Here is an 18,031-nt window from a genome sequence, read left to right as displayed (position 1 = left end):
TAAGCGCTAAAGAGACCCTAAGCATTGTCTCTCACACTGAGTGAGAATGCGGTATGACCCAGTACAGCTCTACTTTCATGGGTTGGCAGCACAGGTCCCACTCAGTAATACTAGAAAGACGCAGCTCATGAATTTTCACAATTCAGCGAGGGAGATCAATACTGGTCCAGGATAGATGGGCCTCGAGAGTGCGCGTCGAAGCATTCCAAGCGAGCTTTGTTTTTCTCTGTTAATCAGTGCTGCTTTCCATGTCCAAAATTAGTCTAATTCGACAATGTGTGGCAACAAAGCTTCAAAATGTCGGGGATTTTTTTTTAAATTAATTATAAAAAAATAAATTAACACACGCACATTACCTGAAATTGACAAATTAAATTTGGGAACATTACAAAACTTGTTACAAAAGCATACTCCCATAAAAGAGTCCAACCATAGCATAGCTAAACAATTTTCAAGCGTTCTCAGCTTCAGAATTGAATTTTCTAAGGTATTGTAGACTGCATACATACTGACGGCGAGCTTGGAGTTTGATTCAACTCCGGACCTTTCTCGAGAGACAAAGCCGGATTCTTCTATCTACTACTAATACCCTCAGATATCACCACTCCTCAAGGCTGTTGCCATCACAGTGAAGAACACTGGTGTGGTAAGTCTCAAACTTAAATCCCAGAACATGAGAATAAGACCGACATCCCTTTCTCTGAGTGTCTGATTCCATTGCCTAGCATGAGCTCCAAAGATTCTAGGGCAAGTTCGGGATATTGGTGAGCAGTTTCTACACAAAAGGCATCAGCAGCAGCTGATGTAAACAACCTTGAAGAATGTGCAAAGCATGTCAAGCACAAAGGAGGAGGTTCGGGTAGTGCAACAGGTACAAACACTGGCCTGGGGTTTTCAGAAAGGTTGGAACTATGTTGACAGCTTCTAGCTGCTGCGCTCCTCGTTGTGTCCACCGCCGGCAGGTCGCCAAGACTGATCACCATAGCGCGATGTGGACGTTGTCTGGGTTGCTGAATGAACTGGTCACTGAATTTGTGACTAGCATGAGGCACACCACCTTCCAGGACACAGAGAGCCAACGTGGTGGAAATGGCGGATTTTCTAGAGAAAGCTAGGGTCTGACCCATTCAGAAAACGACACAAGGCCTAGTGGCTGATCGACAGACAATTTAAGGGCTCTCCGAACTACTTGCACAATGGGAGGTTGAAGAAAGCACCTCAAAAGAGTAGTAGTTCTAGATTGTCTGAATAGACAGAATATAAGGGGATATAACTCTGAGCAGACTATTGTAGAACCCTCAGTTGTTTTCCAGTTGAGACTTTCATAGAATGAGCTTAATTGTCACTACGCAACCCCAGCTGTGGATGTGTTCCAGTTCAGAGTCTCGACCTGACTAGATACCTCACGGCTCGTACGAGGACCTGACCATTCTGCCATCCAGTGCAGAACTTGCTGGGAAGCTAACACTCTGCCGAGTGTATGACCCTCTCTGACTGGGAGGCGCAAACCCAATCCCATTGTCCTGGCCTTGAGATGAAAACTGCGAGATCAGCCCCGCACTTAGAGACTGGCCCATATCTCCAAAGCTTAAATTCTCTGTCAATACCGACCATTGCAGGGAGTCATGAGGAAACCCTTGGGAAGGTCCGTGACTTAATTGGTTCATAGGGTTTTGGTATAATGCCCACAGTGGCTGCTGTTGTTCCAAGCCTTCGTTCAACGGGGTAGGCAACGTATCACCGCTGGGCTTCGGTGACTGGCCAGAATGCGCCATGCTATAGGTGCCATTTGTGGAATTTACGGGATTGGATTGTTCCTCAGCCATTAACGGCCGACGAACTAAACTGCCCAAAGGGCTTGATAGTGAAGCACCTGAGCCACCTACTGAAGGTGAGAGATCCCTTCCACCAGCCGACCCCGGTATTGCTGATAACCCAACTGCAGGGCCCAAGCTTCCAGCCAGGTTGGGCAAAGAACCTACAGGAGCAAAGTTGATGTCGTTTGAGAGGAGATGAGTGGGGTTTAGACCACATCTAGGTTGTGGCAAAGTTGATGGTGAACCCACGCCTTGCTGAGAGGCCCTTGAATGTAGTATGTGCATCAACAATGTGTCACTGTTGGGATTTGAGGCAAGGTTTCCATTCGCGGCACCTAGAGGTCCGACTGACACATCGAGGTTCCCATTCAACTGAGGATAGACCTTGGTGTTAGAAGGATAGTGCTCCAATTCATTCACCACATGCACGTGGTGAGGTTCGGATAGCTGCTCCAAATGTTGTAAGCCGTTGGGGACAGAGGCAAGCAGCCCAGTGTTGTTTCTAAGCATGCTGTTTAATTGCGGTGGTCTAGGCAAGTCTTGCAAAAACATCTGGTTCATCCCAGGGTCAAGGCCGCCACCAGAGAAGCCTATTCCATTGGTTGCGTTCATCCTACCTAACATGTGAAACTTAGCTAACGCTTGAGGAGTCAGCTGCCCATTTGCTAGACTCATGTCAGGAGGCATCATACAGAATGGGTCAGATCCTCCAAAATGCGCACTCATGTTACCCTGCTGACTCGTGACACCACTAAGTCTCTTCAAATATAAGCGGTATTTCTGTAAAACCAGGTGAAACGAAGTGTCTATAAGTAGATTGAACACTAGTTACAAAGCATACAGACGAAAAAATAAGTGATGGCACTCTACGAATAAGCTTGACCATGGAGATATTAAAAGCACTCTGTCTCGTCCTTCTGACGTCGTGTTAGCGTTGGATTATAATTCAAAGCATAGATGTCTCTTTTCAGCGAAATGAATACACGTGTGCAACTCATTAACTATCTTAAGATACTCACATTGCACAAATGAAAATACTGTAAGAGTAGCGTAAGTCGCAGGTATTACCTGCAAGTGGCTCGCAACGTTTTCACGTGTGAGACCTTGTACACCCATCAACTCTAAAATCCTCTTGGGAACGGCTTCTGTGAAACCAAATGGTTAAGCAAACGTGTTAAAGCCACAATGAATGCAAAATTACAAAAGAAGTTCATGTAAAGAAAGGTTCTCAAAACATCCCAAGGGTTTTCCCGGACTTACTGTCTATTCCTAATTGATTCACGGCACTGACGAACTGCTGATGAAGTTCCACAGACCACACTACTCGTGGCCTCTTCAAAGTAGACGGGTCATCATTCTCCTGCTCATTATCTTCCTCGTTTTCATCTTTAAATTCTCCTTTCCTCCTCTTAGTTAACTTCCAGTTACTATCAGTGGTATCCGTAGCAGAAGAAGTATAGTCCGCATCATCCGCTCCACCACCCCGCTTCGGTCTCTCACATCCACCAGCTTCCTCGACGCTCTTCGTCGCCACAGCTTTGACTTCTCGCCGCTTTTTCCTCACCACATGCTGCCAGATGTTTCTCAATTCCTCTATTCTCACAGGCTTGAGAAGATAATCGCAGGCACCGTGAGTGATACCTTTCATGACTGCACTTGTTTCTCCATTCCCAGACACCACTGCAAGTACAGAAAAAGACATCGAAATTCAGAAAATAAAACTGGGAGCGATAGAAGCCGCAACCATACAACTCGGGTTGCGGAGCGAAACCATGGAGTTTCTAAAGAACATATCTACAGACGAGTGCCATGGAGCACCAGATGAAGCTGTTATATTTCACTTACTTATTACAGGCAAATCCATCTCCAATCCAACAAGCTCCAACAACTTGAATCCATCCATGTCCGGCATGTCAACGTCACTGATGACAACATCAAACTTGCCGATATCTTCCCTGAGCATAGACAGTGCCTCTGTTGCCTTCCCGCAGGTGGTGACTGAAACAATAATACCCACAGAAATGAGGTGAGAATCGATCAGAAGTTGCTGAAAAGAAACTTACCTGAAATCTTCACCCTCATATTAAGTGATGCTTTTCGACATGAACTTTGATCCCAACAGGTTTATCATAGTAACTTTGATGACTAAATCATCGAAGAGAGAGATAAAAAAAATTATTAAAATAAATAAATAAATAAATAAATAAATAAGAAGAAGAAGAAGGAGACCCTCTATACACGATCGGGCATAATAATTTATAAGAATACTGATTGTGCATAGTATCACTCCTTGTTGGGCTCTACCAAACTCATGACGTGTTAAGCGACCTTAACTCTCCATTGAGTCTATTAAAAGTAATAATAAATAATAAATCTCTCACTTTCTCCCTCTCTGGGGAAAACCGCACAGGTCTGAAGGCTTGTACTTGTAGAGAGCAAATTTCACTAACGAGAGAAAAAGGACGACGGGAGAGCAATCGCGACTAGAAATCAAAAAAGCTTGGCTTCTTTGAAAGCTTAATATTGGTCGATTGCGACAAAGCAATAACAACAACAACAACAACAACAACAACAACGAATGTTAAAAAAACAAAACAAAGAAAAAGAAAAAACTGACGTCGTTCAAATCGGAAGAAAAAAAGTTGCTCGTCCGAGTTAGTCACTCAATTCCGACCACCAACAGCAAAAGCCTTGACTACTCTTTCAATCTTCTCTGACAGCTCCGCATTGGCTTGACCTGAGTCTCAGAAGAGACCAATTCAAGCGACTGCAACATGGCAAGTGATTTCTAATGACCGGCGTTAAGAGACCATCCTCTTGGACACATCGGCTTGTCTACTTTTTCCACTTTCATTTCCAAACAACGACGAACATTCAACCGCGAAAACAGCGGGAGAGCATCAAGATACCTCGGTAAGCGCAACGAACGAGCATTTGCTCTAGAATCATGAGGCAAGTGGGATTGTCGTCGACAACAAGCACCCGCATCCCGACAGGGAACTCATCGGGAGTGTCCAATTTCGCAGGTTTTGCCCCCCAAGCGGTATTACTATAGCAGTTTGTTGGGCTACTATTCGACCGATTTCTCGGGTTCTGGTGATTTGGGTTCAGAGGCTGATGTTTCTGTTGTTGCTGTAGGGTCGCCATGGCTGGTGACCCTCCGTCCCGTGATTCCCCCATGTTTACTGTACTACTCAAGTACCCTCCACCCATGGTAACGATACGCAGTAAGAACAGTGGCCCGCTGCATCACCTCCTCCAGCTCCCATCAAACACTTCTCGACAAAAACTATCCCTCGGGAAAGAAAAATACATCCACGCCATTCATTCCCACAAAGTCACTTCTCCCCATTCTCCCCATAAGATGCTCCCTTCTCCACAACCCCCCTTCCACCTCTCGCAAAACTCCGAAACTCGAACCCAAAAATAAATAAATAAACTCAACTTCCGTCAAGGAACCCTCACTGGATCTCCCTCGATGCCACCGATTCATCTATCGCCATCTCTCTCCCCTCTCGAAACAGCCACAACTAAACGCTGCAAAGCACCGTCTTTCCAAACCCCACCCCCCCCCCCCAGTCTCTTCTCTTTCCCCCTTAACTCCAAGAAGCACAGCAGCTCCAGGCGGAAGGAAGCAACCATGGATAGTCACTACAGTAAAGCTCACAAACGAAAGCTTAATGGCGGTGAAGCGAAACAAGGTTGCTGAAAAGGGAAGGAGCGGAGTGAGACGAAGAGGATCCAAAAACTACAAGCCACTCTCGCTTCCTGTCTGTGTCTGTCAATCTGTCTGTCTATCTCTGCTTCTTTCTCTTTCTCTCTCGCTCCCCGTCTCGCCTACACCATGGCGAGGTGCTCAGTCACTCCCAAGTCCTCTCCCAGAATTAACCCCATGGACCACACTCCCCCCTCCTCCTAACATTCATCCCACCACATTCATCCTTGCCTGCCACTCACCTCACCCCCACGAAACTAACTACGACGCTGACACCAAAGCCTCCCTCCCTCCTGCTACCGGAATGGAATGGAATGGCCACTCTCACTGGTCAGAGCGAGACTACAAAGAAGCAAAGCATGTGCGCGTCGGGGAAGGAAAGGAAGGAAAGAAGGCAGGCAGCAGTGGAATGAATTGTCCACACAGGGAGTGGTGTTAGAAAGGGGAAATTCTAGAGATGAAGGAAGCGGGAGAGCGGTTTAAGTTCCGCGAGGAGGAGGAGGAGCGGAAGAAGAAGAAGAAGAGCATCAGGAAGAGAAGGAAAAGGAAACAGGAAAGAGGGAGGGGGGGGGATGGTGTGCGGAGGGAGGGAGGGGGCGCGGCGGATGCGTGGGAGCGGGAGCCCTGCCTGCAGCTTATAGGCTCTGGCCTACGACTTCGAGAAGGTCGCAGGTAGGTTTCGCCTCCTCTCGCCCTCGCCTCCCCTCGCATCGCATCGCTCGGGCATGTGCGGGGACCAGGAGGACGAAAAAGAAGTGCCAGGGCTTGTGCGCTTGAGCACTCTTCGCACCCAATGAGATGCTCCGGTAGGGGGAAAAAACAAAAACAAAACAAAACAAAACAAAAATAAAAATAAAAAGGAGATCTGACCCGCGATGACGACGACGACAACGAGGATGAAGCGAATCTGAGCTGAGCCCATGCGACGGGAGGCGGAGGCTGAGCGAGGCTCCTACCCGTATCCGGAGTCGTACTTTATGTGTATTCAGTATCGGGTATCGGAAGTCGCGTACCACTGACGTCGTATATACCGCGGCCGAATAGATGTACCTTTTCTTTTCCAGTGGCTTGTGGTCTAAACATCGAGCCTTTGCATTCAATCCTGGAACGTACAATTCCCAGCCTTATTTCCTCCTCTTTCACTCAATGCAATTCAGCCCTTGGGTGGATGAGTTTTTCTACTTTTGTTAACTGCACTTGTCCGGGGGGGGGGGGGTTGACAAGGCTTGAGCTCATTCTATTGTATGCGATGGGAAAAATCGTTGGGTGTCAGATATGACTAAATGTGTATTCATTGTGAATAAAAAATCAGGGCGGATGACGGATGCTAAGACACAAGTTGCCTAATTACCTCTCCCTAATCACACACACACACATATCACAGAAAAATTAAAAAATGATAAATGAATGGTCCAACATATCAGCCCTATAAATCCAAATTTAACCCACGTCTAAACCCCGCCCATCCGAAGCGCCGGAAACACACCCCGTCCACAATACAAACCCCGTAGTAGCCCCCCCCCCCTCCCCATAGTTACACTTTAATTGTACTAACATGTGTGTGTGGGTGGCTTCTGACACACCCATTTTCCGACCCACAACCCGTACCCACACACCTCGCTTATTGAACCGTCCACCAATCCTAAAAAGAGAAACAAGCCAAAATTGCAAAAGGCATGTCGCGCATCCAGTAGGGAGGTAGCAGGGATTTCTGTTGGTACGTAGAGGAGGGTGAGAGAGAAGGGGGAAGAGGTTCATCCAATCAAAGGGGGGCGGGGGAGCGGGGTGGGCGGGCCCCGCCCATCCGCCCCAAGGAGGAAGATTTTATTTTGCCTATTATTAGGACCCGACCAATAGATCAATCCCATTGGAATAGCTATTTATGGGGACAAGGGGAACGGGGCATCTTTCGGGTCCAGATTTGCCCGTTTCCTCGGCCCATCACGGGAGCCGTGGACCCACCACTGGGTGGAGTCTTCGGGATGGTCTGACATCTTTCCGGCGTAGCCGGGCCGGCCCTACCCCCGCTGGTTTTAAACAACCCGTGTCCGCCCCCATTCCGGTTCTTACGGTGCGGTGAAGGAGGGGGGTGGGGGTCTCAGGCTCTTCCCCGACGAGCGCACATTCCTGGGGCTGGCTGTGGCGCGGGCTCATCCTCAGGACCCGCGACCAGCCCTCTTGACCCGTTGCCCCCTTGGCTTTGACAAATTGCCGGTTATACTACAGAGGTTACAAGATTTTGGAGGAATTCGGAGAGATGTGGGGCCTTGGCTGGGGAATTTCTGGACCCACCTCCACCCCATTCTTTTATATCCCCCTTTGTTTTGTCTCGAATAAAATAGAACTTCCATTTTCAATGCCTCGTTAAATTTGATGCGAAATCCACCTAATTTCCTATTCGAGAGATTGACATCATTTTTATCGTGGGGAACCTAAAATAAATAAATTGTTTTAAAAGAAAAAACAAAACACAACACAACACAATAGAAATGGTGAAAAAGAGGTGTGTTAGTGTGGAGAAAACCAAGGTTCGTCATACACCAAGGAGTTGTTATTATGAGAAACTTGTATAATGGCCATACACACATTCTTGCCCACAACTTCATCCAAAAGTTTACACCCCTGAGATGTTTGAAATTGATCTTCTGTGAACTTCATTAATGTGTAATGAGTATGGATTTGTTTACCCTTGACAAACATATACATACATACACACATACATATATGTACAAAAGTATGTGTCTTTCTATCCTCCTTATACATACATCACAGTGTCAGTGTTTATTTGTTAGTTTTATTTTTGGTTTTTATTTTAATTTCTAGACACATCTAGGTCATAGGAATCCAATGAAAACCCCACCAGCACCAGCACTACCACTATACCACCATACCACTCCCTCCAGGGGGTGGTCCTTCATCATCCTAGCAAGTTAGTCACTATGACACACTCTCTCTGACTACCCCAACAACACACAATCCAACAGCTTCATCCATCCGTGTATTCGCTCATTCATCCAATCCAGATTCCTCCCTCCCATTCTGAGTTAGTCAGCTGGCATGTGGAACAGGAGAGCAGAGAGTGGAGGAGGGCCCTCGGTTTTAATTAGGTTCCTAATTCAGTTCCTTCCCTCCTCCCATCCTTTTCATTCCTCTCTTAGGATGTGTTCCTGGGTCACTCCCTTCCTTCCATGACGTGTACATAGAAACAAAATATATATGAAGGGGAACTATCCTCCCTCCTCCCCATTCGCCAAGGAAGGGAGGGATCATACCCAACCCCCTCTCGGCACGTGTCAGAACCCAGCATCCAACTCTCACTCGCCACGTGTCAGAACCCCACCTCCTCCCCCCCTCCTTTCTGTCTTTCTTTCTTGTTTTACAAAAAGCAGAGCAGATTTGATTTTGGCCCAATTAATGGATTCCTCTCTCTGTCTAAATATGGGAGTCCACTGTTGTATTTTGTCAGCAGAACTTTAAAGGAAAGGAAAGGAAGAATGAGAGAAAGAGCGGGGGGGGACCTTAAGGAATTGTTGCCGGGTGCTTGTCATTCAATAGGCACATCTTATCATAATATAAACTAAAACTAATCAAAAAGTAAAGGAGAAACCCATTAACAGCTCAACCCCAATATATATATATATATATATATATATAAATTTGACTATTGGCATGTGGGGGACGATGATGGTGGTAAAGATGTCAATGGTTTCCAATTGGGTGCAATTATAATAATGAGGAAAATATTAGGAATTTTAATATTCTGGTGCAGTTGTGTGCCCTCTGGGGAAAGAAGGGGAGCTCTGGGAACAAGGAGATGGAGCCAAATAAACAGATAGACCATTATAGTTACCATTGTGTCTGATTAGTGAATTTGGTGTTAGGTTACAACAACACATGGTGACAAAAGGGGATTTTTTTTTAAAAATAAAACCAAAACAACAATGTATGTATATGTGTATAAATATTGTAAGGTCCCTTGTTTTTACATTTAAGTAATCTCATCAAAGGTTTAACGGTGATAATGAAAAGAAATAAGAGAGCGAATCTAAAGAGGAATAAAAATGTAAGATTGGTTTGTTTATTTGTTGCAGCTGACATATACTCACACTTGAAAGCAAGACAACATATGCTTGTTTTAAGTTTAGCAAGTTATGTTCTTTAAGAGATTGAACAGATTGTTTGAGAGTTGTGAACAGGTTGCAAATGCTTTGTGTATTTAATACTTGTGATTTTCTTTATCATCGAATCATGTTAGCTGAGTAATAACATGTTTTATTATTCTGAAGTAGGATTCTGTCTTTAATTGAGGAAAAGTAGTATCTGAAGTAAATCGATAAAATTAAAAGATTCAAATATGTTTGAAATAGAAATTTGGTACAATAATCGTTTATAAATGCCAATGATTTCTTTCTAATGATACAAGAGATTTCTGAACTCATTATATTTTGCTATTTTCTGACATTATCGTAAGAGAATTCTATGAAGAAATAAACAGAACATATATATATATATATATATATATATATATATATTTAAGTAAATAGTTAAAAATATTAAAACAATGTTAAAGATACGTTGAATAGTTGCTAACTACAAATTTTACATTAAATGGTAAATGCAATTGAGTATTATAGTGCATGTTTAGTTTAAACATTATGATTTTAATGAATTGACATAATACTATACTGCCAAATTAATAAATAAACTGCTACACATACATGTAAATATACGTATAGAGCACTTATAAATATGTTCTAAAGGGTTGTTGTAATCACTGGCAGACTGGCAACATTTTGTACTCTAGTTCCAGCTATTATGGCTTATTTTTTTAAAACAAAAACAATAAGTAAAAAAACCGATACATTTATTTAAAAATGTATGCTGTGACTTAAAACGCAAACAATTAATAGAATCAACTTTGGTAGAATAATTTTATATCAGAATCTACATAATTAATTAAGATAATTAACTTCCCAAATTGCACAAGACATCAAATCATATATTAAAATGACTTTCATATTCATCGACAATAATTTCAAAAAATTAAGATGGTAAAAAAATTGTTAGAGTTTATGTTCATTCGATTGAAGAACACAGGTGAAAAAACAAGCTCATTTTTATTATTATTATTATTATTCGTATGTTCTTTTTAAAGAAATAAAGATGTGCCTATTGTGTTTAACACAACAATTGTTTATTATGCAATATATAAATAATAATCAAATAAAACCCAACGGGCCAATATGAATCAGTGAGCGTTGTCACTTTGAATGTACTAACAAATGTGGGTTGCAGAATTAATTACTGACAATTTGAGGATTTTTTTTTTTTTTTTTTTTTTTTTTTTTTTTTGTTATGTTTTGTTTTGTTTAACTTTTTTCATTGTTGCAGAAAAATATAATTATAGTACATTTGATGAATCGGTTTTTTTCTTGTGCATTTGTTGATATTGATGTAGTGCAAAAGAAAACTTTCAATTGCTAAATATAAAATAAACACATTTTATCTTGGAGGAGTTTGAAAACATTTTTTTGATATCAGATGTCGTGTAACATAAATAAATGACATAATGTTTTTCCTATTTTTTGACCTGACTGTATATAGATTGGAATATGTTTGAAGATGCCCCAGAAAACCCACTATAGGATGCTCACGTTCATAACCTAATATAAAATTACAAACACAATTTAATACGTCTTACTTAATTAATATTACAAAAAAAATCCATGAAAACTTCAATTGTTGGAAAAAAAAAAAAAAATGTTATATTTGATGGTTTCATAAATGTTAGGAGAAGAAAACATTCCAAATTAAATTGGACAAATAAAAATCAACCACTTTTATGTCCCTAGTTTATGTGGGCAATTACTATTAAACCTATAGTGCAAAAGTGTGTTAAAAGCAAACAAAATATAATAATCAAATAATACTTATTTGAAGAATGAATAACGGACTACAGGAAGATTAACTTAACAAACCCATACTAACATAGCACAAAATGGAAGGTAGGAAACCACAAGAAGTAAAGAGGGAGGCAAAGAAATAGCCAACACATGGCATCACACTCCTTCACCTAAATAAATGCACAAGTGACGCCCCCAACCTACCATTCCAAGTCAGCCTCTTCCTCGCCCCCATTAACATATAATAAAAAACTTAAAAAGCAAAGAATAAAAATAATTAAATAAGAAACGATTAAACAAAACCCACAAACTTAACAAACAAACCCCACTCAACTCTAAACCCCCTAAAACTAACCTAAGCTTACGCACTCCAAACACACATCATTCACAAAACCAAACGAATGAAGCAAATCCACCATCCGCCATTCATTCATCCATCGACGTCCTGACGAACACGATCTCCCATCCCCATCCCGACACGATGAACGAGAACCGGACGGAAGCGACGATTCGTCCAGATCAGCTGCATATCGACGAGAACCCACGCAACGGATGACAATCATCACAAAGACAATGAAGCGTCAACGACGAACCTAACCACATCCGTAGTTCATCCATAGTCGTTGTTTTTTGGCGTGTTTTATTTATTTATTTATTGTTGTCGTTGTTGCTGCTTTAATGAGGGTGGGTTTCGTTCTGCTTCTTCTTCTGGGTCCAGTGGGGATTGGGATTGGGGGGGGAGTGAGTGGGTGAGTTAATGGGTTGAGGGTCTGGCTCGGCGCTGTCTGTTTGTTTGCGAGGGTGCGTCGCGGCAGATACGATCTTGATTGATTGAAGCGAGTCTCCCAGGCCAATGAATCAATGATTGTACTCCAGACTACTACAACTACGACTACTACTAATACTACTACCCGGGGGAGAGAAGAAGGAGAAGGAGAAGCAGCAGCTTGGACCAAAGCCAAGCCAAGCCAAGTTGGAATTGAATTGAATTGAATTGCATTGGCAGCTCTCTTTAAAGAGAAGCCCATTCGAGGGGGTGGGGTGAGAATTTATATCTCCCATTCCCTCTCGCAGGTGTGGTGTGGTGTCCTCGTGCCCTGCTGCACTGTCAGATCAAGAGATTTGCAGCCATGGCTCGAAAGTGGAGCTTGATTTGGACGGTTTCAATGCCGCGCTGAGACCGGAGAATCGCTGATTAATTGCATGATTGCGGCCTTTTTATTTTTAATCCTTTTAAATAATAATAATTTTAACATTAATTGTTGTTTTGGGTTTGTTGATTTATTTATTTTGTTAAATTGTTTTTTTTTGTAATATTTAATGTGTTTTCGACATTTTCCTCTTTGGCATGTGATTCTGGATCTTTTGATTGCGCTTCTGGATTAATGGATGAGGAGGGTTTGTTTGATTTTATTCTGTGCACGTACTGGGGCTGTAAGGATGCGAAAGCGACGTCGTGGAAATGTGAGCTAACTTTACCCCTGTGGTACTTTATTACGTAGTTCTCAGTTTTGAATTGTGGATATCTTGCGCGTCATGTTTTCGAGAGGGGAGTCTTGTTGCTTTGTGCAAACGTAGTCAGGTTCCGGCAAAAATGCACGGAATCGGAATCATATTGCTTAATGATTGGGATCCTTGGTCGCATTCCAGTCAACAAGCGCTGCTCTTAGCAGAATGTATGCAATTCAATGTCTGGGCAGTAGAAGGTGTAAGTGAAGTCATGGCCATGGTCTCAGAGTTTCAGGTACATTGGAATGAAATGTCCCTACAGAGGGATTCTCCTGCATTGCAATCAAATGACGTTCCGTGACTTTGCACGCTCTGGATATTAATTCTTGTATGAAAAGAGAGCATCGCACATCGATATGCGTAGGAGAAATGATGTAACCACTCGAGAATTTTGGGTTTTCGAGAGTCGGCATCGTCTTCATGTTCTCATGTAAGTGAGTTTGTCACACGACTCTAAATTTACTTTCGGAACCATTACACGCTCTCTCTCTCTCTCTCACTCTTACTCACAGCATGTTGAATTTCAGTCAACATTGGCAAATTGGACATTGTCAACTACAGCCACATGCGTTTTGCGATTGAGTGCCATAATATTCCTGAAGAGCTAGACTTCTTATGAACCTTCTGCTTGTGTCGTAGTAACCTTTTTTGTGGCAGTTGTCATGGCTCAAGAGCTGCGGCTGGAATACACTTCCTCTACCTTCCCAAATACAAGTACTGACTTGAATGCACATATTGACGTCTGTGATGTCGACTACTCCTGTAACGCGAAGGGGTTTGGCCTCATGTCTTCTTCATCATTTCTCATGGCGGCCGGAAGTCTTGGACTCCATTATGAAGGAAAACAGAGACGTTTCGAGGATCTGTCTGTCTTTCGCCGCCTGCAGGAATTTGAAGAGTCCTCCCACAGTTTAATGAGTCTCTGCAGCACAACATCGTCAACCTACTCCGAAAAGCATCACCGTATCCCCTAAACAACCACCTGGGCTTCATTTGTATAATTTGCTTCGAATCCGCACTCACATATTCAACAAGATATCAATGTGGTGGGAGCATGTTGTCTGTCATGTCTTCAATGCCTTTAAATGCAGGTGGGTTTTCCTCTTTTGTGCTTCATTCAGCTGATTTGTGCTTCATATATCAACTTCTCTCTTCTATTGAGAGAGAGAGAGAGAGAGAGAGAGAGAGAGAAAAAAAAAAAAAAAAAAAAAAAATCTAATTAGAAGATGCAGCTTTATGTACTCAACAATAATCATATATTCCAGGCTTGTTGTGATGGAGTGAGTAAGAAGTCTTCTATTGGATAGTAGAACTTTAGTGATGCAAAGCAGAAAATGAGCTCATTATCAAATCGTTTAAAGCTTATGATGATTAGTTGCTTGGAACCAGATTTGGCATTAGAGGTTCTATCGGTTATTACGAAGTCTGTAAATACGTTAATAGATGCATTTTAAAGTTTTTTTTTTTTTTTTTTTTTATTTTTTTCTATGATTCTTATTCTTGTTATTTGTAAATCAGTGACGTGTCAAGATTATGAAACTTGCTTTTCTTTCACATTTTATAAAATATGATTTAATCTTGTAAATATTAGTGTTTTCATTTATGTATGTGTACGTGTACATATATATATATATATATATAAGATTGAGTGTAAGATAATTTAATTATTTGTAATCCTTTTATTTTTTCATTCGTTGAAAATTCCTTTTGTTTTTATACAGCTAATGAAGTGCAATTAATTGTTGAATCAATTCTGGGTGTAAATTGTTTATTCAAAAATATACGTCTCTACATAGGTAAAAGCTCACCTTTTTGCATAACCACTTGATTTTTTTAAGTGTCTTATAGGCAAAAAGAGATATTATAGTTTTACATATAGAGCACAACAAATTTATACTTTGAGGCTTATTTTAATGTGTAAATTTTAAAAATCAAAAGATAAAAGATAAAAAAAAAATAAAAATAACATCATTCAATAATACAAAATTACATTAAGTCTTGTTGAAACATCTATTATTCTTATTGATGATATGATACACAATTGGAGTTTCTTGAGGTTCTTCACGTGTGTTTGATAAGAAAGTTAAATGGCTTTATTTTTGATGAGGCTTACAAATTAGTCAATGAATGGGTTATGAAATAAAGTTTAACTATGAAAATAAAATAATATATATATATCTCATTATGAAAATAAAATAATATATATATATATATATATATGAGATATTAAATCAACACATCTTACTTTGATAATTTAATTTGTATAACTACTTCTCTTATTTATGGATTTGAAGTCTCTCTTTTATTACTTTGTGATGCCTTCAATTTTAAAGCCTTTTTAAGTACTTAATTCTAACACATACACCTTGAAAGACACATCTTCATTCAATACCATCTATCCCTCTTACTCTCTTGTATATGCTATACGATATGATAAAAGTAGATAAATGTGATAACATCTTATGAAAAGCTTCTTAGAAGCTTTATAGATATAAATGTGACTTAACACATGGTTGTAGATGGTTGGTAGGTTAAAAACTTGGCCAACAAATTAGCCATGTAATACAAATGTTAAAAACTTGTCTTACAAATTAGACATGTAACTTGTAAATTTTGTGTAGATTTTATACTCTAACAAATAAACAAGAGATACCTACTAATAGAAGAAATTGGCACAATAGGCCTTGTGTTAAGAGTGAAGTGCCTAAACAAGGAAGAAATCATATACTACAAATCTCTTAAATTTATTGCTTTGGTCTATGAAGTTGTAGATTGTTAGTCTTTTCTTTGTGGAGGTTGTAATCTTGTGCTTCAAAACTTTTCACCTAAAAGCACTAGCACTTTCTAAGTACAATTCTCTCACCAAGTAATATTATTCCAACCTATCGGTATTGACTATTTTTCTTTAGCACTATACTTTTTGCAGTCTTTTTGCAATGCCTTGTGTATGTTGGGTTTCTTGATATGGTGTTCATGTTGCTGATGGAGAAATATGCATTGCACAACATAGTGACTAAACAATTGATGCAAGGAAAGAAATTTCAAGAGATTCATATTTTTGAATTCTTCCAACACCTTTATTATTAAAGCTATAACCTATTGCACTCAGGTCATAATAGCTAAATAATTGGACAATAATTTAAAGTGCTTTGTAAGATAGAGTTGTTAGATTGATAGGATGTTGAAGATATTTGGACTTGGTCATGACATAGAGGATAAACTCGAAACAAATCATATAGTAGAGAGAATAGAGACCTAGTCCTCTGCAGTTGTACACAGCCCTACTCATCCAATATCTTCGAACATATGTAGTACTATTGCAAGGTGGTCTGCAAAAACCTCTTCGATTTCTATATTGTGTAGAAAGGAGTAAGTTTTGAATGGATTCCAAAGTAGTCGTAGCATTGCAGCTTGTTAAGAAACCTGTTGGTGTGTTGTCTCTCTATGTGGACGTGCTTTTCAAGGCAATAGCTTCATCTTGATACTTTAGAGTTTTATGGCACCTATTAAACTATTGACAGTCTCTGGGTCAATATATTGTCATACTTGCTGCTCTTTAGGTCTTCCAAAAAGTATTAATTTCTGAGGCCTTATTCTGAGGATGTAGAATTGTATCTAAAACACATCTTGCATCTTGTGAGTGCAACACTTTTAAACATTCTATAAACGATTCTTATTTATCAATAAAAGAATTGGGTGTAATTTTAGAGGGAGTGAGAAAGAGCCTAGTTTTTTATGACTTTGTTATTCGTTCAATAGCTTAAGTACCTTGAAAGTAATGTAGCAGGTTAGTATTGGCTAGAGATTTAAGGTTGTATCAATAATCATATATCTAAAGTCGAGAGATTGTTTTAGTTGAATACCAACTCATAATAGTACTTCCTTCACGACTTTAGCTATTAGAACAGAGTAGTGGATTTGAAGTTGTGACTACTCAGAAGCCTTGCACGAAAGGACTTTAGATGTGGAGTATGTCTATTAAGCGTACAGTTGCGGATGGAAATGAAAACAATCTTATATTGTTGGATAGTGAAGACATTAGTTCCTACGATCAATCAGTAAGTCTCTAAATAATTTTTGGCATCTTTACATAATTACATACGACTAGGGATGTCAAAGTAAGAAGTTTAATCTTTTTGAAAAATCTTATCTTTGTGAAGTTGTCATCTGTGTATGGCATCAAGGAATATGACAAGACACTATTTGTCAGCCTTGGTGCTTTGAACATTCTACAGTTGTTTGGACAGCTATACCATCGTATATCAGAAAGTCCTTGTGTGATAAAATGTGTGTGATTGACACAAAACTTGCTCAAGTTTGTATGTGCTCTATCGTTTGTATTGTACATTGTCGATATAGCACAAAGATCTTCTCCTTGGCTACTTTCTTGTCAAGTATGTTTGTGTACAATCAGGTGCTTCGTGCATGAGCTCTTTTGTTTATCAATTTCTAAACTTCCTTCAACATACACACTGTTCATTTTTGTTCGGCACTTTGTTATATTTTTCTCTTCTTTTGTTATATGACTTAAACCCTGCTACTCAATTGCCAACCCAATAGTAATTTACGGTTATAGATGTTGTAATTGGGTTTTGATGGTGGATATGAGATATGCTTCACCATGTTTCCTAAGTTGGAAAATATCTCATTATATTTTATTTTATGCTTTTGAAATTATATCATTTGTTGATGTGCATTGTATATAGCATGGCTTGTGGGTTTGATTGATTGTGGGTGTTTATTGCTCCATGTGTTTTTTTTTCATGCTTGATTAGATGAGTTGACTTGTGATTAGCAGAAGGTTGATGTGAAGTTTATCTATAATTGGGTGTCTCTTTATAGCTAATTGTTGTATAATGTTATTGGACATGCAGATGTGCTGTATGTTCAAGTGTGTTTCATATGTGAATTAGAAAGAACTTCACATTATTGAGTGCAAAAATTTCCACATGCTTAAAATCATTTGCTAAAGATAATTCTGAATTATAAAAACTTAATGTTGAAAGAAAAAAATCCATAAAAGCCAAATTCAATGTTTTCCCATCAGATTTTGCTTATATTAAATATTACATAATAAAATAAAATAA

At 40.1% G+C, this 18,031-nt stretch overlaps 2 protein-coding genes across 3 annotated transcripts; one reads left to right on the top strand and one right to left on the bottom strand.

Annotated features, from left to right (window-relative positions):
* Nucleotides 1–448: 448 nt before the first annotated feature.
* LOC112276585 (uncharacterized) lies at nt 449–6,126 on the bottom strand. Its single transcript, XM_024508002.3, has 5 exons — nt 4,727–6,126; nt 3,663–3,815; nt 3,078–3,497; nt 2,886–2,962; nt 449–2,597 (listed from the first exon to the last, which is right to left on the bottom strand). The coding sequence occupies exons 1-5, from the start codon at nt 5,028–5,030 to the stop codon at nt 1,404–1,406; spliced, it is 2,148 nt and encodes a 715-aa protein (XP_024363770.1). The 5' UTR covers nt 5,031–6,126; the 3' UTR covers nt 449–1,403.
* Nucleotides 6,127–12,086: 5,960 nt separating this feature from the next.
* On the top strand, nt 12,087–17,801 carry LOC112276478 (uncharacterized). 2 transcript variants are annotated; one of them, XR_016500788.1, is made up of 4 exons: nt 12,087–12,899; nt 13,172–13,374; nt 13,602–14,035; nt 14,666–17,801. XR_016500788.1 is itself a non-coding variant. In XM_073530921.2 (3 exons), the coding sequence occupies exons 2-3, from the start codon at nt 13,365–13,367 to the stop codon at nt 13,916–13,918; spliced, it is 327 nt and encodes a 108-aa protein (XP_073387022.1). In that variant the 5' UTR covers nt 12,087–12,899; nt 13,172–13,364; the 3' UTR covers nt 13,919–14,432. The 2 variants fall into 2 exon arrangements, 1 of the variants encoding a protein (XP_073387022.1); XM_073530921.2 differs by lacking the exon at nt 14,666–17,801 and having other exon boundaries at nt 13,602–14,432.
* Nucleotides 17,802–18,031: the final 230 nt, after the last annotated feature.

This window comes from Physcomitrium patens, chromosome 24 (assembly GCF_059467195.1).
Source record: "Physcomitrium patens ecotype Gransden chromosome 24, ASM5946719v1, whole genome shotgun sequence".
NCBI lineage: Eukaryota > Viridiplantae > Streptophyta > Bryopsida > Funariales > Funariaceae > Physcomitrium > Physcomitrium patens.
This window is presented reverse-complemented; position numbering and strand designations above follow the sequence as displayed.

What these genes read in the sequence shown, in the direction of transcription:
- LOC112276585 (XM_024508002.3), bottom strand. Translation starts at nt 5,030, where the DNA reads ATGGGTGGAGGGTACTTGAGTAGTACAGTAAACATGGGGGAATCACGG. An exon ending in GATGGATTTGCCTGTAATAA is followed by an intron (nt 3,498 to 3,662) that starts GTAAGTGAAATA and finishes CTGTACTTGCAG; the next exon opens with TGGTGTCTGGGAATGGAGAA. An exon ending in GAATCAATTAGGAATAGACA is followed by an intron (nt 2,963 to 3,077) that starts GTAAGTCCGGGA and finishes TTGGTTTCACAG; the next exon opens with AAGCCGTTCCCAAGAGGATT.